General features: G+C 51.1%; 2 protein-coding genes across 2 annotated transcripts in view; both read right to left on the reverse strand.

Annotated features, from left to right (window-relative positions):
* The window catches only part of ITGA1 (integrin subunit alpha 1), a 128,380-nt gene extending 110,935 nt beyond the window's left edge, over positions 1–17,445 (reverse strand). Inside the window, exon 1 of the mRNA XM_087815266.1 lies at positions 17,011–17,445. Coding sequence (XP_087671392.1) covers positions 17,011–17,071 — 61 coding nt within the window. The 5' untranslated portion in view covers positions 17,072–17,445. The remainder of the gene's footprint in view (positions 1–17,010) is intronic.
* On the reverse strand, positions 2,394–6,734 carry PELO (pelota mRNA surveillance and ribosome rescue factor). The gene is made up of 2 exons (XM_016198668.2): positions 5,734–6,734; positions 2,394–5,453 (listed from the first exon to the last, which is right to left on the reverse strand). The coding sequence occupies exons 1-2, from the start codon at positions 6,457–6,459 to the stop codon at positions 5,022–5,024; spliced, it is 1,158 nt and encodes a 385-aa protein (XP_016054154.1). The 5' UTR covers positions 6,460–6,734; the 3' UTR covers positions 2,394–5,021.
* Positions 17,446–22,412: the final 4,967 nt, after the last annotated feature.

Below are 22,412 nucleotides of genomic sequence, written 5' to 3' on the forward strand. Positions count from 1 at the left end.
ATGGTCTCTCTAATCTAACAATCTTCTTACTGAACTCGGACAATGTCTTTTTAGTCCTAGTTGAGTTTACCAGCTACTTGATGCCTACACCGGGTAACTCCTCAGACTGTTCTCCCTGCTAAATTCCAAGACCATTCGATAGATCTATCTGATCGTCCAGCCTCCTAGCTGGCTGCACTGTTGACTTTTGAATCTTTTCTAAGTAAGGCATCCTTGATACACAAAATAGTATACTTGTATCCCAGTAACAGTTGCACACTGAAGTTCTAAACTGACATCCATCAGCAAACTGCACAGTGCATAAGAAAATCCAGAGTAGCCCTTTTCCAAAACACTGTATCTCCTTCCAAAATACTGTTTACTGTATCAAAACACATAAACTGAGCCACAGCACGGAGCTGAAGCAGGTTCACATCAAGAGGAAGAAAAGCATTTTATCTAGGGTTTTAAAATTTGATCTGAAATCACCGTTCCTTTTTCAGCTGCCCTTCACTACCCGGGAACTCATTTACTGAAAAATGTGCATCAACAAAGCTATGGGCTGATCAAAATCAGTTTTGCAGATGACTATAAATAAAGCTTTGCAGGATTTATGCCTCGATTCTGAGACGTGTGTTCCATCGGGGAGTGAAAGAGGAAGTGGGGAGGGAGAGGGAGGGGGCCCTCAAGGGACAAGGAGCATGAGGCCTGAGGCTCCAGCGCCAGGAACTCTTGGGCCTGGATGAGACGGAGCTTTTGCTAACCATTCCTGGGCTACGGGGATGCTGAGTGTGTTCTAAGACATTCAACCATCATCCCTTATATATATATTTAAACTGGAACTTTTCATACACTAAATTGGTAAACATATACATATATTAAGACCACTTTAAAAGCCATATACAAGAGAAATTTGGCTTTCGATCCAAAACTTAGACATTTTTTATCTTAAGAGCTTTGAAAAAAAACTCAACTTCTATGAAATCAATACTTTACTATTCTACATGTATATGTCTAGTACATCGGAGAGGTCTGCAGGAGGGAAATTAGTATCCAGCCATACCAGTTGCTGAGCTATATAAACACCTGAGCTGCATGATTATAACAGTTAACGGGGTCGAGCTGTATTTACAGAGATTACACACTGCGCTTTCTCCATGTGCTGTGCCTGGCTCTCTTCCTCTAGAGGGACTAATTCCTGGTAGACCCTTCCTTTCTCCTCTGTGATTCTGTGCCAGGAATTAGTTCTTAGTGTTGGAGATACAGCAATGGAGCTAACAGACCATCATCTCCATCCCCATGGAGCTTATGTTACAGAGAGATGATTAGCCAAACAACTAAGCAGTTCAGATTAAAAACGGACAGCAGGAAAGGAATCTTGGAGAAGTTACACATTTTTAAAAGGCTGGTTTGGGAAGATGGCATTGAGAAAACATTTGAGCACAAACCTGGAGGGAACAGGCAGTGAGTGTACAGAAGTCTGGGGGGAGAGCCCTTCAAACCAAAGACCCAACACTGGATGCAGCTTTCCTTGCAAGCCAGCCTCTCTTCCTATACGTCCTCTCTGAACTGGGCCACCATCTCCCCCAGCATTAAAAAAATACATAAATAAACCTGAGATTCCTCCCTGGACTCCACTCTTTCCATACCTCTACCAACCACCTGCAGCCCAGGTCCCTTTGATCTTAGCCCCCAATTCCTCCTGTTCACTCCTGCTGAGAGGACTATTGTCACTCCCCCTGGATTTCTCCAGTGGGCATTCTCTGAGCCAGTCTTACTGCCCCCTCCAGCCCACCCTGACGCTGCCAGACACTGATACTTATGAAATGCATTGTCTCATGCCCTTCTCCAGCTCCACCATTTCCGAGGTTTCTCACTAGGGTCAAACCCACACCTTCTATTGCGGCAGGAGGGTCGCAGGTGATTAGCACACCTGCCCTGGCCTCCTCCGCTGGGCCATGAACTCTCCAGGTTTCTTTTTACTATTTTCAGTAAATTTACTGACTCGAGCCACAGTTCCTCTCAAAAGTGACTCCTTACAACACTGCGCCCTCTTACACACTTCTGTAGTTTCTTTCATAACGGTGACTGTTCATGTTTGTCTTTTTGAAACCCAGCTCAGTGCTTGGTTCATAAGCACTAAAAAAAATGGATGAAATTAAATGCATTACCTTAATGACTGATGTAATATAAATATGGACAACCCATCTATAAACCCCAACCATAGGCAACAGGTTTCCTCTCTCCTGCAAACCTCAGAATCACCTCAGACATCCCTCTGCAATATGCAATTCAACAGATTCTGACCCTGAACACATAAACCCAGCCTTACTTGCTTGGAAAACCTGATTTAAAAGAACAACACTCCTTTCCCAAGTAACAGCTTCTACTTTAGAGAATTATCATATACACCATTTCATCTGTATCCTTTTATTGTTAGCAACGAAGAGAATTTCAGCTCTGGAATATATAAACTTCAGAAATCATGACTCACTTCTGTTAAAGATCATTTGAGGTTGACAGAACTGGCCATAAGGTTTAGAAAAGAAAACTCTGGTTAGTGACAGAAAGTAAGTACAGATAAAGAAAAATCAACTTTACAAAGCTACTCTCGTGGCATCTGGGAGGAACAAGGTCCAATTTGTATATAAAGAAGCAATGAAAGTGAAATCCAGAATCAAGACTCCAGACATCACATTAGTAAAATGTTTAACATATAAATGGCTGACCAGGAACAGCAAAATGTAATTTGATATGTATCACATCTAGGGTAAGAGGAAACAAATTTGCAAGCTTCTCATTTACTGTGCCCAGTGGGGGTATCAAATCTTTCTCTACAAGGACCTGACGGTCTAAGTGGAAAGTTACAGTACAACACTGCATTATTCTGAGGTGTGTTACTGCTGGTGTTTCCATTTGTCACCACATGATCTTTCCTTACTCAGGAACAGCAGCTGGAATTAGACTGATGAGCACAATTTCCAAACAATTTGGGTTCATTTTGCTCTTTAGAGAAGAGTAACAAATAATTACTAGAATTAATTTTTATTTTATACGCTCCTATCACTATTTTGACATTTCTACCTATGCATCTAGGAAGGTTTAAATTCTTGGTAATGGTATAAAATGTATCTTTTTAAAAATAGGAATTCTTAAAGCTAGTTTAAATACTTTATAGACATAAAAACATGCTTTCTTTTAAAGTTTTATAGACCGTTATGCACAGCAATCAAGTGGAGATGTCCTAAAATAGATTGCAGCTCAGCAGGTCGGGTGGGGTAGACCTGGATTCCAATTTCTGGAAGTCTCTCAGGAGGTGCTACTGGCCCAGGGATTACACCTGAATAGCAAGGCCTGAATCAGTGGTTCTCGGCCTTCATGCCTACTGAAATCACCTGGAGAGCTTTTAAAAAACCAAAACAGCATTTCTAGGGGTGAAAGGCTAGAGAGTCCAAGGTCCAATCTGATTATTGAGTTTTCAAAACTCCCAAGCAGCTAAATTTGAGAACCTATGGCCTAAAGTGGATTGGTCAGATTATCCTAGGCTTTCTTCCCCCTGGGTTCTGTGACTGGAGATTACAGAGCTAAGAAGGACCAGTACTGCACAGATAGAGCAACAGATGCCCCAAATCTCCAGATTCTTTCTGAGAATAGGGTTCATTGTCAATTGAGTTCTAAAGTTAATAACCTTGGTGGCTTTGTTTATACACTCCTACCAAGTTATTTAATAACATACTTTTAATACATTTTAAAGTTAAATATTCATGGAATTACAATGAAATGATAATCTGACTTATTTTTATATTAGGATGTAGACATGTAAATATGTGACTTTAAAGCATTTGGAGGTATCTATTCCTAATTACAAATAAAATGTTCTGATTAGTTGGGAAGTTTATAAAAAATAATCCCCAAAACCTGTTACACCAGCAGAAAGACCCAGCCTCTGATAATCAAAAGTTTACTTAGTATCCATCTGTACTTGAAGTAGGCACCACTGCCCCTGATCCTGGAGTTACAAACAAACTATCACTCTTTCTTCATAAGGCTTTTCCTAATTATTGCTAAGATGTGGATTATAAAAGGTCAAGCTGCAATCAGCTGCATTTCCATTCCAAGAGTCCCTCCTTAATGCTCAAAAAAACTTCATAAAATAGGCTGTAGAGAAAGTCCAGTAACAACATGAAAACACACAGAAACAGCATTAAGTGTAACTATGACAGGCCAAAAAATAAATACACAGTGTGGCAGTGCAAAGAAAGGGTCCAGCCTGGGGACTCCTTCCAGCTTTGCCACTAATTAGTCCTCTAACAGCAAATCCCTCTAACAGCAAATCACACACGGTAGTCTCACTGTAAAAATAAGGGCACCACAGACAGATGACCTTGACAATCCCAAGCAATCAAAGATCTATGATCTAAAAAGAACTAGTTAGGAGGTCCTCTGATGCAAATATGATTAATTCAAGGAAACCCAAGAGTTTCATTTTTACATGATTGGTTTAACAAGTCTCTTAAGGAAAAAAACATTTTAAACTTGTCTCCAAAAAAAGTCTGCTATTTGGCTATCATTTAAAATAGCAAATTTTTTTTTTAAAGGAGTGTAAGGCAAGTGGGGAGAAAGGAATCATAAACACAGTGCAAGAACACTATGCAGAAATCAAACAATGTAAACCGAGGATGGTGAAACAGTAAATGCTTTTCCTAAGGAAAACTACTTGAAAGCATGAACTATGGGATTTTATGATCTAGCCCCCAAAATAGATCTAGGGATTCTTATTAAATACACAGAATGTTTCTAAGTGCTGCAAACAACTCACAATTCCTAGACAAAATTATCCTAATTAATAAAAATGGTAGCACATGGGCATTATTTCCCTTTAATTTATTGTTTAGTTTTAAACACGTCCTGCCAGCCACAGACTACCTAGTGTGACCGGTCCCTGTAAGAATCACAACGTGCTGCTCTCTCCGCCACACGGATGCTGAGGAAAGGTAGCAATCAAGGAGGCACACGGCTGTCTCAGTTGTAAGCTCCCGTCGCTAATCTTCTTCAGAACTGGAGTCATCCTCTTGGTCGGAGAGTTCGGGCACCGGGAAGCGGAGAATGGCAGCCACTCCGGTGAGCTGGCTGAGCTGTTCCCCGGAGACGTGCAGGCTGGAGAATATCCTGACGGTGCCCGCATTCTCCTTCACGCTGTCCACCAGCCGCACGTACCGGCTCCGGGTGGCCACGTCCTGATGCCGGAAGAGCTCGTCGCTGATGAGCAGCGTGTCGATGGCCATGGCCTCGTTGGCCTTCTCCACCTGCTTGAGCCCATAGAAGGCTCGGTCGGGTTCGTGCTGTAACATTTTATAGAAGTCGTCCAAGGCTTTCACCTCCCCGGCGGCTTTGGTGTCCGAAAGGCGGCTGGCCACCGTTGGGTCGCAAAGGGCCTCCTTCAGGGAGTACTTGTGTCCGGACGAGGCGTGCACCTGGAACCACAACACAAAGGTTAGGTGGAGGAACCTCTCAGAGCTCCCGTTACTGTTAATCAGCCCCCAAGGACCTACAGCCGAAAGCACTACGAGGCTTTCTGTGCTGAAGGGCTGGAGCCACAGTTACTGTATGAATCTGCTACTATGTAACAATCTCACGCTCTCAGTAACACTCCCAGTCCCATGAGGCCTCTCTCCCCTTCGGGAACCGTCTCTGCAACCCCCTCTGCCCATCCTTAGCCCTCACCGTGGTGGGGCCGTGGGGGAGGCGTTTTACCTGCAGGAACTTGGGCCGGTTTTCCAGGAGCACCTTGTTGTCCGTCTTCACGGCCTGCTGGAACATGTAGTCGCAGAACTGCTCCCGCACGAAGCCCGGGCTGGCCACCAGGATGCACTTGACCACGTCGAAGTGGATGTGGCGCTGGATGGCCTGCACCACCTGCTCGTAGAAGCGCTCCAGGGCGCGGTCGTGCTGCGCGCAGTTGCCCCTGCGCTTCCGCGGGATGTTCACCTCCACCTTGGCGCGCGTGAGGGTCATGCTGGGCGTGACCAGGCAGACGTGCGCCAGGCCCTCCTGCATGACCACGGCCGCCACGTCGGCGCTCCAGGCGGGGTCGCAGGCCTGCTCGATGCGCTCCAGCACCACGCTGTCCCACTGCTTCTTGGCCAGCGTGAACTGGCGGTTGGGCTCCAGCTCGATGGTGTGGTAGGCGCCCATCTTCACGTACTCGTTCTCCTGGATGTTGGTGCCCTTCACCCGCAGCTGGCAGGCCTGCGAGTCGAAGTCGATGGCCTCCACGCACAGGGTGAGCGTGGTGCGCACGCGGCTGCTGCCCACGCTGCCCGTGGAGGACTCGGTCTGCACCTTGCGGATGGTGGAGGCGCGCAGGCTGTCGCCCACCTGCACCAGATTGTAGGTGTGCCACATGTCCTCGGGCTCCTCGGGCACCAGGGTCACCTGGCCCGCGTTGTCCTTCTCGATGTCCTTCCTCAGGAGCTTCATGGTCCCGGCGGGGGCTCCGGGCCCCGCGGGGTCCCCACGGGGCGGGGGCGGGGAGGGGACCCGGAGTCCCGCCGGGAAGGGGCGGGGCCTGTCCGCGAGGTTCCTACAGGCGCCGGGTGGAGGGAAGGCAGGGCCAGCGCCGCCCCAGGAGCCAGGGGCACCCTCGCTGCAGTCCTACCTTTCCCAGCCTCGGGCGCGCCGCGACCCAAGGGCGCCAGGAACACCTGGCGGGACGCGGTCGGCTCCCCGGCTCCCGCCGCAGCACCGACCCGGCGGCTGATGCAATGAGGGCGCATGCGCAGCCGCGTCCCCCGCCCCGCCCCCCGGCGCACGTCTGACGTCGAGCGAGGAGGCGGGGCCTCAGCTGGCGCGTGCGCAGGCGCAGTACGCGGGGAGGCGCTGGGGACCGTAAGCCTCCTAAGCGAGCCGCGCGTCCCGGCCGCGAGTCCTCGGGTCTGTTAGCGCTCCAGCGGCGCTCGCTAAAGTTTCCCTGTCCGTGGAAATGCGCAGGTTTCTCCAAGCTGCGCGCGGCTGCCGCTCTGCGCCTCCTCCCTTCGGGTCAGTTTAATCTCAGCCCTAAACCTAAACGAAAAGAAATTCTCAAAAGTGCTGACTTGACCCCAAAGTTGCGCGAGAGGCTTTGCTCGCGCCTCGCGCGCCCTGGGAGGCTGCGCGCCCGGGGCGCTGCACGGAGGGGACCCCGGTGCACCCGGCCCCTGGGTGCACGGGGCAGGCGCTCGCCCCACGCGCCGGGGTCCCGGAGCCCAGGCTGGGCGGCCGCAGCCCCGCCGCTGGGCGCGGGCGGGAGGCTGAGGTTGGGGGCTTGGCGGCCGCAGCTCGGGCGGGACTGTCGGGGCCCGCTGAGAGCCGAGGTTTGGGGCGGGGTTGGGGTGGGGCCGGATCCCCTAGGATCCCGCGGTCTGACCGCTGCAGAATCGATTTTAAAGAAAATCCTGGAGTCCAGCGACCCGCGTTGGGGGTGGGGCGGTTTGAGAGGCCGGGGTTGCTCCTTAAAAGACCGGCGGACGGAAGAAGCCCCGCAGAGTTTTCTGGAGAGTCCCGACGGGGTGGAGGGCGCAGGAGTCCCGCACACACCCCTGCCGTCGCCTTTCCGGGCTGACGGTGCGTGGCGTGGATGGAAGGCTCGTCACCCTGACCCGGGGAGGCCGGGATGGGGAGGAACCTGCCTTCCGCACAAATCCTGGGCTCAGGCCTCAGGGGTCGTCCTCAGAGGCTGTCGGGGGACAGAGTGGTCCCCTCTGAAGGTCTAGTGCAAATGAGGGCCCGTTTACTCCGTGCCCCCCGCCTTCCCGGCCCGCAGGGCCCCTCAGCGAGTCCCACGCACCCGCCTCCCCGGCCACGGCCAGGGGTCCAGCCGCTCTCTCTGCGCAGGGACCTGACCTCGCCAGTGTGTGAAGCCCCCGTGCCTCTCCAAAGGCCACCGCATCTTTCTAAAAGGTGCCCATTAACCGAGAAGAACTCCTGCCTGGCAGAGGGAGGCAGGGAGAAGAGGTCCTTTGAGGCTCCCCTTGGTCACCTTTCTGAATACAGTGCGCCTCCCTCCAAAGTCAGCCAACGGCTAAAGCCCACAGAATCCCAGGGGCAGCACACAGTACGAGCTTAATAAATGCTGGGTTTTCGCTGAAGAGCTTCCCGCTCACTGAATAGTCCTATGTTCTTTCCAACCCTTATCTGCAAGGTCAATATTTGTCTTTCTCATTTTATAGATTTAAGAAGAGGGGTTGCAGAGAAGCTAAGAAATGTAGTTGAAAATCACATGACCAGCATTAAAATTCGGACCTGCCTGAGGGCACACCCTCTCCTCTTCCCAGGCCTGCAGGGCACAGGTGGGCTCTTGAAATCACCTCCAAACCACGGCCACTTCCCTTAACTGTCTCCTTTCAGGTCTGGATCTGAACAAAACCATCCCAGAGGATTTGAGGCACCGCGGCCTTCCTCCCTCTTTTATCGCGTTTTAAAAGTCTTTATATTTTCCTTCTCAGCAGTTTTCCTTTTGCCCAGCCTAGGTCGCCATTATAACCCTTGAGAAAAACCCAATATTCCACTTTAGGAAAATACGCCTATATTTCCACATCGAAAGCGTGTGGGTGACCTAGACGGGAGATGGTGGTTTGGGCCTGGGTGGTAGAATTTGAAGGAGAGAGGATGTCGCCTAGCACTTTTATGATGGCAGAGCTAATGCAGACTTGCTAACAGATCGGACGTGGAATACAAGAGAAAATGTTTCTAAAATGTTATGACCAATATTTTGTAGCAGAGACTGGAAGGACGGGATTACAGTTCACAGAGATGGGTGTGGCGTGGGGATGCGCGGGGTGGGGCGCGGGGAGGGTGTGGTAGATAGAATCCGTCTGCAATGCGACGTGAGCGGTGACCGCAGGACATTAAGGTAGAGCTGTGGCGGTGGCACCGGATGCTGGGCATGGCCCAGGGGCCCAGAGTTCATGGGGGCTACGCACAGAGGTCACCAACACATCGCTGGAATTCAAAGCTGAGTAGCTAAGGAGAAACTGTCAAAGGAAAATGAGGGAACAGGTGGTCTGGTGGAGGGGAGACTATGAAAGTGGGGAGTCCTGGGAAGGCAGCGACCCTCGTGTCAGATGCTGCTCAGGGGTCAACACACTGAGGCCTGAATCAGGGCGGCTGGTATCACCGATGATCGTGGCAAGAGCCCTTTTGTTAGCATGACTGGGTGAGCTGAAAAGGAAAGACACTGGAAGCAAAGGGCGTAACCGTGCCATCCTGAAAAGGCTGCGTACTGTGTATGCCGACGACGTGGCGTTCTGGGAAAGGCAAAGCTGTGGAGACAGAAAAGAGCAGCGGTTGCCGGAGGCATGAGGGGAGGAGGGAGGGAGGGAGGGAGGGATGGGCAGGGACAGCACAGGAGGTTTTTAGGACAGTAGGACTATTCTGTAGGACACGGTAATGGAGGATCTGCGCCATGCATGTGTCAAAATCCACAGGAAGGTACACAGATATAAACTAGGGGCTTTAGTTTAAAATAATGTAGCCATATCGGTTCATCAGTTGTAACAAATGTATCTCATTAACAGGAGGTAGCAACGGGAAAGCATGGATGTGCGGTGGGGGGCGGGTTATATGGGAGCTCTGTATTTTCTGCTTAACTTTTCTATAAAGCTAAGAACTGCTCTTAAATAAACAACTGTGGAAAACCTGCATTGTCCATTCATCCTGTGGCTCTTTTAAAAAATGTTATTTAAATTATGAGGCGAACTGCTTGAGGCTGTCTTGTTAAACGTCATCCTCTTCCTCCTCAGGGCACCTCTGAGGCTCTGCCCATCACAGGTTCTTTGTTTTCAGTTGCTTTTCTGGACCTCCAGCCTCTTAAGGGCCGAGACCAGCTTTTATGTCTTTGTGCTCCTGGGACCCAGCACAGCGCCCGGTCCATCGTCACAGTTGTTACATGAAAGAAGGAGCGGTCCTTAGTGCTCCTTGAATTCAGAGTTGGTAGCTTGTCTGTCCCTGACATCTTACCATTAGGAAGCCACATTCTGCTTTATAATGTTACTAAAAACTTAAAAAGAAGATTACTCTTAGGGTAAGTTTCTAGAAATCTATTTCAATTTTTTGAGATATCCATTCTTGGATAGAAAAATGATTATTTTAAAAACATCTTATGGAAGGAAAGACCCCGAGATCTTTTAAAATAATGTATAACAACAGTTGCTGTTATTATACATGGTTTGGGAAATGGTCTTTATGGAATAAGTAGCCAGAGCTCTAGTTATGAATATCTAGCAGGAAAGGCAGCTGTTTATTTAGAGAGAATGTGCTAACCTCACACTGTAAAAAGATGCCCTTGTGACCTCCACAAGTCAAGCTACAGGGACGATGGGAGGATTATTCAGCTAAAGGGAAAGTTTCCGTGTTTTTTCTCTTTAAGGAATTGTACTCACTAAATTTCCTGTGATTAAAAATACCTACTTGCAATTGTCACCAAACAATACAAAACCTCCTACCAAATAAACAAAATCTTATCCACAAAAGTGTGTGTGTGGGGTGTGGGTGTGGGTGTGTCTCCGTTTGGATGCATCCCTGTATATTACAGGGCCATTTTACCAAAAAGATGACAAAATATATAAATTTAAGGACTGGCCAAGTCCCAGGTGTTTTCAAATTTGGCAAACTAAAATTATACCTAATAAAATAATTTTGAGAGTACATTGTAATTTGTATTTAGATAATAGGATTTACAGTAAAATATGCAGAGTTCAGTCATCTTTATCATTTGACCTTCTAATGTGATTTAGCTGCCCTACTGAAATTAAAGTATTTGCATTTACTGTAGCAGATCTCAGCTAATTCACACAAACAAAGCAAGTGTCTCCATTCCTTTCCATATCAGAATTACAGCGATTTTTCAATTCAGATTTCTGACTTGTTCTGCAGACAGAGATCTACTCTTTAGATAAAACAATGTTCATGTTTTAGCGCTAAAGCGAATTAACACCAACCAGCATATACGTGTTAATCTCCTTTTAAGACATAGTTGATGTTGACTCTTCCTTTCAAAGTACAGAAGACTTTAGATGAGCATTAGGTCCCTTCGGACACACACAGCCCTGCGTGACCCACCACCACGACAGAGAGCCAGGGCTCGCCAAAGCCAGTCATCGTCCTGCGCAGCTGGCACCGTCTCTTGCTTATTGTCTCCTTTCCCCTGAGGCTCCTTTTAAAGGGACTTAGAGGAAACTCTGTTCTTGGGATCTGGTGAGGCTGCTGGGGCCAGAGGAGCAGTTAGCCCCCGAAGCAGATACAAGCGTGGCTCTGGACAAGAGCTAAGAGGGACAGTGCTTGAGTCTTTGTATCCAGACGCAATGCCACTTGCACCCAGAAGGAGTGTGTTTCGAATCTTATGATGCCGTTTCTAAAGACACAAAGAAATGTGATACAAAGTGGCCACGTAGGTAGACTGTATGCCATTGATGGTAACGATCAGATGCATGTTTTCCTGCGTTGCAACATCTCTGGAACTGGGAGGCATCTAATGGTCTTGCAGTTATAATTGGATTGGCAGCGCTTTCCTTTCTTAGTAGTGATTAAATTATGGTGCATCATTCAATTGATGGTAGCTTCCATTCAATTAGGTATAAATATGGGAAGATATATATATATTCCAGGTGGGGATATAATTAATGGAGACAATCTGATCCCTTAGGTATTTTACGAGTTGTCTATAGTCTATTCTTTCATGAATCATTCAATAATTTACTCTTAGATGCTAAGGAGAATTAACAGACAAAGCCTGGCTTCACAGAATGTACCTCAAGCTGGGAAGACATCTAGGTCTTTAATTATAATACCATGGTATGTTATAGAAGCAAAGGTCCTTGGGTCTCATGGGGAGGAGGGTCCAGTTTAGTCCAATGGGTTTCTTGGAAATGACATTTGTGGGGGGACTTGAGGGTCAGTAGCAATGTGAGCAACTTAGGCAGAGGCCCAGGGACCTCAGAGAAGCTGGCATAACACAGGAGCTGAGAGGAGCTCAACAGGCGCGCAGGCAGGGACATGTTCTGCTCATTCCCACGTCTGGACGCTGTACCTGCTTTGAGAGCAATCACAGGTCTTCAGTCCCAGACCACTCGGAACGGGAGAGCGTTCTCCTCGAGCACAGTGGCACAACCCCAAGCATCTCTCTTCTCAAGTTTTTAACATGAATTCAAACACCCTATTTTGTGTTTCATACAGATGAACAGTATAGGTAAAAAAAAGAAAAAAAGAAAAGAAAAGCAGTTTAATCCCTAATTTTCTGAATATACAAGGTGAGGCAAAAGCAGGTTTACAGTTGTTCCTATGGAAAATAATATAACACAAAAATCAACTCTGTTTCTCTTCTTCACAACTGTAAACCTACGTTTGCCTCGCCCTGTATTTTGAACTTGAGCTGCTTTATCCTATGAGATGTTTTAAGGGCCGTATGAAAATTCATCAAGTTCAAAACCTAATGGGAAGTCTGTTGGGTTTCAGGTGGAGAAACGCAGGCAGAGGGTCATCCAGCTACGGAAGTCAGACCAACAGTTTCCAGCTGTGGTCCAAGGTAGCATCAGGGAAGAGAGCCAGGCGACCTAGTTAAGCGTAAGTATGTCATCGGTACTTTCCCTGCCTATTTACTAAACAGCAAACTAACAAGAGCCCTGTGAGTTTATTGCTGTGTTTACAGATGTTATAATGACCAAAGGGTTTCACCATCTTGAGTGATTCCTGACCATCCGTTGTACGCCATTGGAGGTCACATTTTTGTTCCAGGTAAGTGGCCGACTTCCTCCCATGTTCAGCCGTGGCCTCACTGGGCTTCGTTTGGAATAGATCTTGGCCATGAGGAAGGTCATGAGAAGGTCACAGGAGAAGACCCTTACTTCTAGGCTGGCTAAAATGTTTCTAGGAAGGAGAGACTGTCACTTTAGTAGGGGCTATTCTATATTTATATTCTTAATAACCAGAGGCAGGGCTCCCATTTGAGTTATACTTAACGCAGGGTAAGACGTCATTAATTCCACTATATCCCTAAAGTCATGAAAATAACAGACTCACTTGCATCACTAACTAGAGCCTTATCAGAGTCTTAGACAGTTCTTGGATTTAACATTGGGAGGGCTGAGCGAGCAGGAAATGGACTTCCATTTAGACAGCCTAGATGACACATTATTTCAGAGCATGAGGGCTGAGGTCAGAGATCCGAGCTGAGCACAGGATTTGCCATTTACCAGTTGTGCGACTTTGGATAAATTAATTTCACCTTGTTTGGTTCCTTCATCTCTAAAATATGATATGGATAATAGTTCCAAAGTTTTCCCTTTTTCTAAGGTTGAAATGAAGTAATACATGCAAAGTTCTTGGCCCAGGGGCTCGTGCGTAATATGTTGCCAACAGAAATGTGCCTTTCATCATTAAGTTGTGTTAGTTTTACTCTGTTGTATGTTTGACCGTTGTCTCCTGGGAGGTTGAAGTCTGCCATTTGGACATGGCCAGTGGGAGGACTGGATTCAACACTAGAGAATGGGGGGAAAGGGGTATTTCTTTCCCCTGCTCCCTCCCTGTTGGGCTTCAGTTTCGGCCACTCGCTTCATTCCTCCTCCAGGGGCCACAGCTCCTGCCCAAGGCCCCCCTCCCATAGCTAGAGCTCTAGGTCAAGCCGGCAGGGCACCCTCCTCGGGCCAGGGACAGTAATGGCTTTTCTTCCACTGCTGTGTGGGCTCCCGTCTCCTCAGCTCCTCTGCAAACAGTCCCTTTATTAAACTGTCTCCAGTTAGATCCTTTATAAGTGCCACAAGTTTTTTTGCTGGGACTTCGGCATAGAGACAATAACAACGAAGGCTTTATCTGGACATAAGGGAGGACATCTTTCCTAAGGAATCATTTTTAAATGTTGGAAAGCACCAAGACAAGACAGTCCTAAACCTAAGGCGAGCTCACTGGGAAGGTGGCGGTTTGTAGCTGTGATGCGAACCTGGTTTTGAAGGCCGGAGAAGGTTTGTTGAGATGCCAGTGGAGGTGGGAAGGCAGGGTGGAGATCCCTTCTAGATGGGTACAACGTCGAGGCCGTATCCACCGTAGCAACACCAGCAGGAGGAATATGGGCGAAGTAAAGAAGTGTGACTGCTGTCATGGGACGTTTATGTCAGGGTTTTTTTCTTTAAAAACTTTTTAAAAATTGATTTTTAGAGAGAGGAAAGAAGAGAGAGAGAGAGAGAGAGAAACATAGACCAGTTGCCTCCTGTAGGCACCCCAGTGGGGACGGGATCTGCAGCCCAGGTGTGTGCCCCGACCGGAAGTCCGGCCAGCAGCCTCTGGTGCACAGGATCACGCTCCGCCAGCTGGGCCTCTCCGCCCGGCTGCTGAGGGGTTTTAATATGCAGAGCAATGGTCCCTAAAGATGGCCGTGCCCCGACCCCTGGACCCTGTGAATATGTTAGCTTATATGGCAAAGGGACTTGGCATATGTGACTAACTTAAGGATCCTGGGACGGGGAGACTATCCTGGATCACTCAGGTGGGCCTCAGGTGATGAGAAGGCTCCTGTAAGAAGCGGGCAGTGGAGTCAGAGTCAGAGGAAAGATTTGTAGATGCCACTCTGCTGACTTAGAAGGTGGCAGATGGGGCCACAAGCCTTGGCATGCAGGCGGCCTCTGGAAGCTGGAAGCAGATTCTGCCCTAGAACCTCCCGAGGAGACACAGCTGTGCCGACACCCTGATTTCAGCCCAGAGAGGCTCCTGCCCCGCAGAGCTGGAAGGTAGGAAATCTGTCTTGTTTTAAACCAGCAAACCCAAGGCAGTTTGTTACATCAGCAACAGCAAACTGACAGGAGGGTCGTGGGAGAGGAAGGGCGGTCAGGACAAGCCCTGAGCGGTCAGGCGAGAATTCTGGATTTTATCTGAGGATGACAAAGAGCCACCGGAGCTTTCTGACTAAAGGCTACGGAGTCATGAGCGCTGCCGTGAGCAGGACAGACTGGAGGCCGGGCTCGGCCGGAGGGAAGAGCTCTCTGCAGGAGCGGGGGGGCTCCCGACGAGACCCCAGCCCCGGTGTGGACGCGATGTAGGGGTGAGGAGTTTCCAAGAAGCTGACAACGTGGTGACTGACCGGAAACCGGCAAAGAGAAGAACGAATAGCCAAATTTCAGATCCTCTCATTGTGAAACAGGCATAAATATAGCACAGATGAGGAAACTGCCGATGCTGCTCAGCTACCCTTTAAGTTCGAACTTTCAATAGGGTTGAGTAAAATATAGATACACACACACACACACACAAAAGGAACGAATATTATAATTTCAAAATATCTATGCGCCATGTTCCTGTACGTCCCTCCCTGGGTCCAGCAAAACATTTTATCCCAGCAGCCGCCGCAAACCCACGGTGCGCAACTTGTGACAGCTGTCGGCGTGGAGAGAGAGGGTAGTGGAACCTAAAAATGCTTCTATATATATATCGGTATATAAATAACCACCTGGATAAATAACAAAACTATACGTAACTAATCTGTGTGAAATTGTAACTTCACTGTTGTAACCAGTAGTGAAACCAATGTGTTTTCGGTCCGGCCCTTGTCTTTCCAGAGGACGTGCAGATATCATTGGATCGTTTCTGCGCCACCGACGGCTCGTCCGGTGGAATGAAGAAGACACCGTCTGAATAGTTTGTAAGCTGCTCAGGTTTTGTACGACAGAAACAGGCAAGCGACCTCCAAAAAATGCGAGCCCGAGAAAGCACTGTAGGCCAGACGCAGAAAGGGCAGGACAGCAGCTGATAAATTAAACCATTCGCCCGCTCTGAGCGGTTCCGAAGGCACCGCTGTTCAGGCTCTCGGACATTTCCTGAGAAGTGGGAAATGCCTGGATGAAGAGACACTAGCTCGTAATGAACTCCCTTTATTCCATCTCACTCTGAAAAAAAATAAAGCTCTGCTTGCTAATAATCCATGTCTAAGTGACCTTCATAAAAGTGGACGAGGCTGGCCGTCGGGGCCAGGCGTCCCCGGCCGATCGCCCCTGCTTTAGGGAGCAGAATGCTGAACGAACCGCACCAACAGGCACGCCGGCCGAGGGCGCAGAACCACCCGATTCTGATGATACACGCGGAAGCCACCCGTTCATCACACCACGCATCCGGTCGCTTTTTGAAGAGCACAGAGCCGCCCCACTTGCCTCCCCTGCCTCGGCCGCCAGCCACCGGGGAAGCTCGGACCGCGGGCTCATCACCCGGGAAGCCTCGGGGTGTCCAGAGCACCAGGCTCCAGCCTTTCTTAAAGCGCATGGAACTCTGCGCCTCCGCTGTGCTTTTAAAGCCCCTCCTCAGAAACACCTCTTTCTAGGCAGGTAACCGTGCTCTGTCCTGCCTTCCCTGAGAGCCAGCCCTGCCGTCGCCCAGGAGCAGATGCCCACGGTTCCTTCCTCAGTTTCAGGGCCCCGCCCCCGGGCGCCGACACCCGCACGTCCCGTCCCGGGCGCAGCGGGAAGGTCCGAAAGCTGGGCGGCGGGGCCGGTGCTGCCCACCCTGCAGCGACCCGAGGGCCGGACGTCGCCCTGGGCCCGGCGCCCTCCGGGCACCTCCCTCCAGGAGGAAGGAGGGGAGCCCGCGGCCGAGCCCTGCAACGCAGCGCGCGCCGGCCGAACAGCCCCAACCCGGACAGTCCGTCCACTCGGGAGCTTCGGCGCCGCCGGGGCGGAGGGTTGTGAAACGACCGCAAAACTAATTCCTGCCCAAAGCAAGCGAGACTCCTCCGCGTCCCGGGACCTGCCGGGACGCGCCGGGCGCCGCGCAGTGGATTCGGCTGCGCCCGGCTGCTTGGGCCACGGCCCCGCGCCCCGCGCCCCTCGCTCCCCGGCCCCGAGCCCCTCGCTCCCCGGCCCCGCGCCCCTCGCTCCCCGGCCCCGCGCCCCTCGCTCCCCGGCCCCGCGCCCCTCGCTCCCCCGCCCCATGCCCCGCGCCCCGCGCGCCTCGCTCCCCAGCCCCGCGCCCCGCGCCCCGCGCCCCGCGCAGGGGATGCTCCGGGACCTTGGGGTCGCTCACCGGTGAGGAGCCAGCAGCAGGCGACGGCGAGCCCCGGGCGGGCGGGACGCCGGGGGGCCATGTCCGCAGCGCCGGGGACGGTCGGATCCGGGCGGGTCTCAGGCGCTGCCCCGCGGGCCGGGCGCGCAGCCGCCGCCGACGGGTCTCCCGAGTCGTCCGCGGGCGCCTCTAGGTCCGCGGCGCGCCGGTCACATCCCCGGGCAGCGCCACGCCGCCCGCCCCCTCGCGCGTTTGCTCCCTGGAGCGCCTGGCAGCCTCCCAGGCTCGGTCGGAGACATGGACAAATAAAGCCAAGTTCGCGGCCGGTGTTTAGGCTAAAGTCCGCCCGCTGGGAGCAAACCTTAAAGGGACATCTGCCTTCCACGGAGAGGCGATCCCCGGCCGTGCGGGCTCCCGAAGGTGCTAGGAGGATGGGCGCGGGCTGGACCTTGGGGAGGACGTCGCAGCCCCGAGGCTCCGCCTTCGCACCCCGCGCGCGCCCCGGCTCGGGCAGGGAGGGCACCTGGAAAGCGCGGGGCTCGGGCCCCAGGGGCGGCGCGTGGCGGGTCCCACGGCGCGGGCGGCCGAGGCTGCGCGGGGCGGCGGGTTCCCACTCGGCCCGTGTCCTGCGCGCGCCGGGACTTGGCGGCGGCCGTGGCGCACCGCGCGGGGCGGGCCGGGGAGGGGGCGCACCCCCTGGACACGCCCCCAGGGCTCTGCTTCCGATTAGGCGCGAGCGCGGCCTTCGCGGCGCCCCGGGAGGACGGGGGTGTCCGCAGAGATCCCCCCCCGGGGCCCCCGGGCGCGCTGAGCCCGAGGGAGCGGGGCGCGGGCCGCGGGGCAGGGAGGCGGAGCTCGTGCGGGGCGGCAGGAGCGCCCCCGGGATGCGGGGTGCGCTGGGCCGCCTGTCCCGGCGGAGTTGGGGTGTCTGTGCACCGGCGACGGGCGCTCCTGCGGACGCGGGGCGCTGCCTCGTCTCCCCTGCTCGCAGCGGGCTGTCGTCAGCAGCGCCCCAAGTCAGGGCACTGCCCCCCTCCCCCCTCCCCCCTGCGCCGCGGGGCCGAGTTGGCTCCGCCACGGCCGGTCTGGGGCCACCCCTGGGGCCCCGGGGCCTCGTCTGCTGAGTTGTGCAACTTCCCGAGTCTGGAGCCAGGTCCACGCGCCGGCGCCGCCGAGCGCGGGCCCCTCCGAGGCCCCGAGGCCCCGAGCCCTTTCGCTTCGAGCGTTTCCGAGGCTGGAAGGAGCGCGCTGAGGGCGCGGGGCCCGGCCGTCAGGCCCACTCGAGTCTCCCCGGCGGGACGGGGCCAGCAGGGCGCGAGCGCCCCCCAAAGGAGCCCTGGCTGCCCAGCGCGAAGCGCAGGTGCCGCGCGCGGTCCCGGCGCCCCCGGGAAGGGAGGGGAGAAGCCCACGGGCGTGACCCACAGAGGACACGCGTGGGAGAAGCTTGATGAGGATCGGCAGCGGGGGGGCCTCGCCGAGAGGTGCCAAGGCCGCCAGCCAAGGAATCGCTCTCCTCGCTCACCTGCCGGAGGTGACTCGCTGCCTGGTACACGCAGGTTCCCCCAAAGGCGCACACGCCTGGACCGACTATAAAAGGCAGTTTATTAAAATGCTTCTCGTTTTCAAAGCTGAGCTGTCAGCTGTTAAAGGGTGTGTACATTTGGGGGGGGGGGGCGCCCTGTATGTTGAAAATTCTCTTTTCCTTGGTTCCAGCTTTCATTCGTTTTTCATTTCTCAGCGTTAGTTTCAAAACTGCCCAAATGGACCTCTAGGAAAGTGGCTCATAGTTCAGTGTCGTTACCTGTGGATTCTTCGCCGGCATTCAGTGCTCTCCGGCCCCAGTCTGGCTTTCGGGGCTCTCTCCCACCTTCTGTAACCAGGTGTCCCCAGCCGGCCTCCTGCTGCGCCTTCCTGGGGCAGCTCTGCTGGGATCCCTTTCGTGGGTGCATCCCACCCGCCTGTCTGTAGTCTCACTTAGGTGTGGTGTTTCTCAGCATGGCCCTCAGGGTTTGCACAATAATTAATAAATACTGACTAATGGATTAATGCTCAGATATTTAAAACTGCAATAAATATTTAATTCTAAAATATTGTTTTTTATTGCAGAGAAATTTCTCTAAATTGCTCAGTTTTCAAGACCAGATAATAGTGTGCATATATCTGTGTGTATATGTATATGTATATATTTACACATACATATGTGTATACATATATGGACTTCTAGGAAATGGCAATATATTGAAGGAAAGAAATGAAAGAGAAATTGTAAAGTTATATCTTACTGAAATAAAGTAGGGTTAAAACATACTTATAATATGACCAAGGTTTTAATTACTGGGAACTTTCCCTGTCTTTTGGGGGGTTAATAAGCATTTGATCTCCTTTAGGACTTACAAACTAATGGTGATGACCACCACTACTGTGGCTAAAGTGAATGTTAATTTTCATATGTGTTATGAATCTTACGGCAATTTTTATTGATCTTCATGTCAAATCGAGGCCATGTGGAGATGGAGAAAACAGCTGTTGCTGGAGAATTACCTTTAAAATACGTGCAGCCCTGGCCAGTGTGGCTGAGTTGGCTGAGCATTGTCCCATGCACTGGCCAGTGTGGCTGGGTTGGCTGAGCATTGTCCCATGCACTGGCCAGTGTGGCTGGGTTGGCTGAGCATTGTCCCATGCACTGGCCAGTGTGGCTGAGTTGGCTGAGCATTGTCCCATGCACTGGCCAGTGTGGCTGGGTTGGCTGAGCATTGTCCCATGCACTGGCCAGTGTGGCTGGGTTGGCTGAGCATTGTCCCATGCACTGGCCAGTGTGGCTGAGTTGGCTGAGCATTGTCCCATGCACTGGCCAGTGTGGCTGAGTTGGCTGAGCATTGTCCCATGCACTGGCCAGTGTGGCTGAGTTGGCTGAGCATTGTCCCATGCACTGGCCAGTGTGGCTGGGTTGGCTGAGCATTGTCCCATGCACTGGCCAGTGTGGCTGAGTTGGCTGAGCATTGTCTCATGCACCAAAAAGCCACAGGTTCAATTCCCAGTTATACCCAGGTTGCCGGCTAGAGCCCCAGTAGGGGGCGTGCAGGAGGCAGCCAATTGATGTTTCTCTCTCACATGGATGTTTTTCTCTCCATCTCCCTTCCTCTCTCTCTAAAAAAATCAATTAAAAAAACATTTAAAATAAGTGCTCGTTGCCCTGGCCAGTATGGCTCGGTTGGTAGGAGTGTTGTCCTGTACACCGAAGGGTCACTGGTTCCACTCCCGGTCAGGGCACATGCCGGGTTGCAGGCTCGATCCCCGGTAGGGGCCGTGCAGGAGGCAGCTGATCAGTGTTCGGCTCTCATATCTATCTTCCTCTCTCCCTCTCTCTCCAAAAATCAATAAAAACATATTTTTTAAAAAGTGTGTTTCATCCCCCCTCCCGACTCTAAGGTATTAAATGTAAGTGGTACTGTCTGGAGCGGCTTCTGTTTTTAGAAAGATTTCGTAAAGATTCAGATTTCTAAATGTTACTATGTACGCATTCAGGGGAATGCATTCCAAGGACTGTGACAGTAACTCACAGGGCAAACCCATGGGGGTAGCTTAGTCTAGTTACATAATATGTAAACTCCTGCTGTGTGCGGGACTCCAGGGCAAAAATGAGTAGGGTAGTTGATTTTCTACTGAAATCTGCTGTCCGTAAATTTCTTCCACTTGTAATTAGGAGCAGAAAACAAGCGGTTGTGTCCTCACGTCTAACATTGACATGTGACATCATTTTAAACCTGTCACATTAAGCAGTCTGGTGAAAGTACCATATTACTTGCAGGGCTAGAACCTGAGATTGCTTCTCCCATAACCAAAACAGAGTCACAAGATGTGATTGAGCTTCACCACCAACCAACTTTTTTTTTTTTGGTTATTGCGTAATGTTCTTGTGAGTGTTTTTTCACTTAAAATATAAAATAGGTGTTCCTCCCGCCCTATTTCCTGAATGCGTCAGTGCCAGAAACCTGGTCCAAAGACATTTGGGCAACGGATACTAATGAAAAGAATTTAACTTTTAGCATCCTGGTGAAGTTCAGTCATTAGTACTGCAGGAAACTTCCCTAAACTTACTGGCAGGCTTTGGCGTGGGTGACACACTCGGCTCCGGTGGGGAGCGAGTCCAGGGTGGTGCCCTGGCAGGAGCCTTCCCTCCGTGGCATCTGACTCACAGGAGCTGCTGAGGAGCAGCAGCCCGTTAGCTGGGTCGCTAGATCCCCTGATTTGAAATGTGAATTCATCCTACTTTAGCCGTTAGGAAATTCTAGGATTATTTGAACAGGTTGAGTTATTTTTCTTTAACCAATTTATCAAGCAGGCAGGCTCTAAATCAAGTAGGATTGCAACAAATAAATTATTAGTTAGTACTCAAACTGAAAAGACTGGTATTTCTTGGAATAGGACTGAGTGACTAAATATGTATGTGGGGAAATACTCTTTAGTATTTAATAAGAAGCAAATACATAAAGAGAAAGCGTGTCTATAATTTGGTGCTAAAACAATGACACTAAATAGCTTGTCTTACAATTATGTGGCTTTTTTCATCGCTCCACCAGACCATAAGCGATCCCAAGACAGTCCATTGCTCACTTTCATTCCCGCAGCATGGGCCCCACGTAGTTCATTCATTCGGCTCCGGCGTTCCTTCTGTACAGGGGAAGCCGCGCACCTCCCGGGGACCCAGGGATGTTACCGGGCTTGGCCCTCTCCTCCAGGAAATGACAGGCTACCTGGGTGGCCTTTCAAATGGCACCTGATGACCCCTGGGCCGAAGGACTGAGTTAACAGGAAGGGAACGGCGGGGTTCATAGAGACGGCGGCTGGACCTTCGCTCCGCAGGAGGGTGGCACCGAGTTCACAGGCAGAGAACACGGGGACAGGCCCGCTGGCAGAGGCGCTGTGACAGGCCCAGTGGGATGGAATCCAAGGCACGTCAGGCACGTGGGGCCCGGACCAGACTTGAGAGGCTCTTAGAAGGGTGCCGGGGAATGTGGACTCCTCACAAGCACAGGCTATTTTCACAGTTCTGATGGACATGTTCAAAACGTTTTCTACTCTGCTTTTACTATTTGCTCTTCCCCATTTCCTGCAGTGGCTGGATTTCAGCTGGTTTTTGTAGCAGAGGAAACGAAATGTATGACACCCGTGAAGACACCGTGAAACTTCTGCCCCCCGAATGTCTGTGCAATGGCTTCTGTAAGGAAGTTTATTACTATTTATTATCAGTAGGTACAATACATCCACTGCCAGAGTAAAGGTGGGAGGTTGGACATTTGTCTCTGACAAAACAGCACAAATAGTCTAGAAAAATAATACTTGGTGATTCTTTTAAAATTTAAAAAAGATGAAAATAAAGACACCTAGTGTGATGCCTAAAGAAGTTTTAGATACTCCCATTG

This window comes from Miniopterus natalensis, chromosome 3, assembly GCF_054644295.1.
Source record: "Miniopterus natalensis isolate mMinNat1 chromosome 3, mMinNat1.hap1, whole genome shotgun sequence".
Lineage (NCBI taxonomy): Eukaryota > Metazoa > Chordata > Mammalia > Chiroptera > Miniopteridae > Miniopterus > Miniopterus natalensis.

Excerpts from the sequence above, each read along its gene's own strand:
- PELO (XM_016198668.2), bottom strand. The coding sequence starts at position 6,459 with ATGAAGCTCCTGAGGAAGGACATCGAGAAGGACAACGCGGGCCAGGTG. Across the intron at positions 5,454-5,733 it reads ACCGGCCCAAGTTCCTGCAG|GTGCACGCCTCGTCCGGACA; the intron begins GTAAAACGCCTC and ends TTGTGGTTCCAG.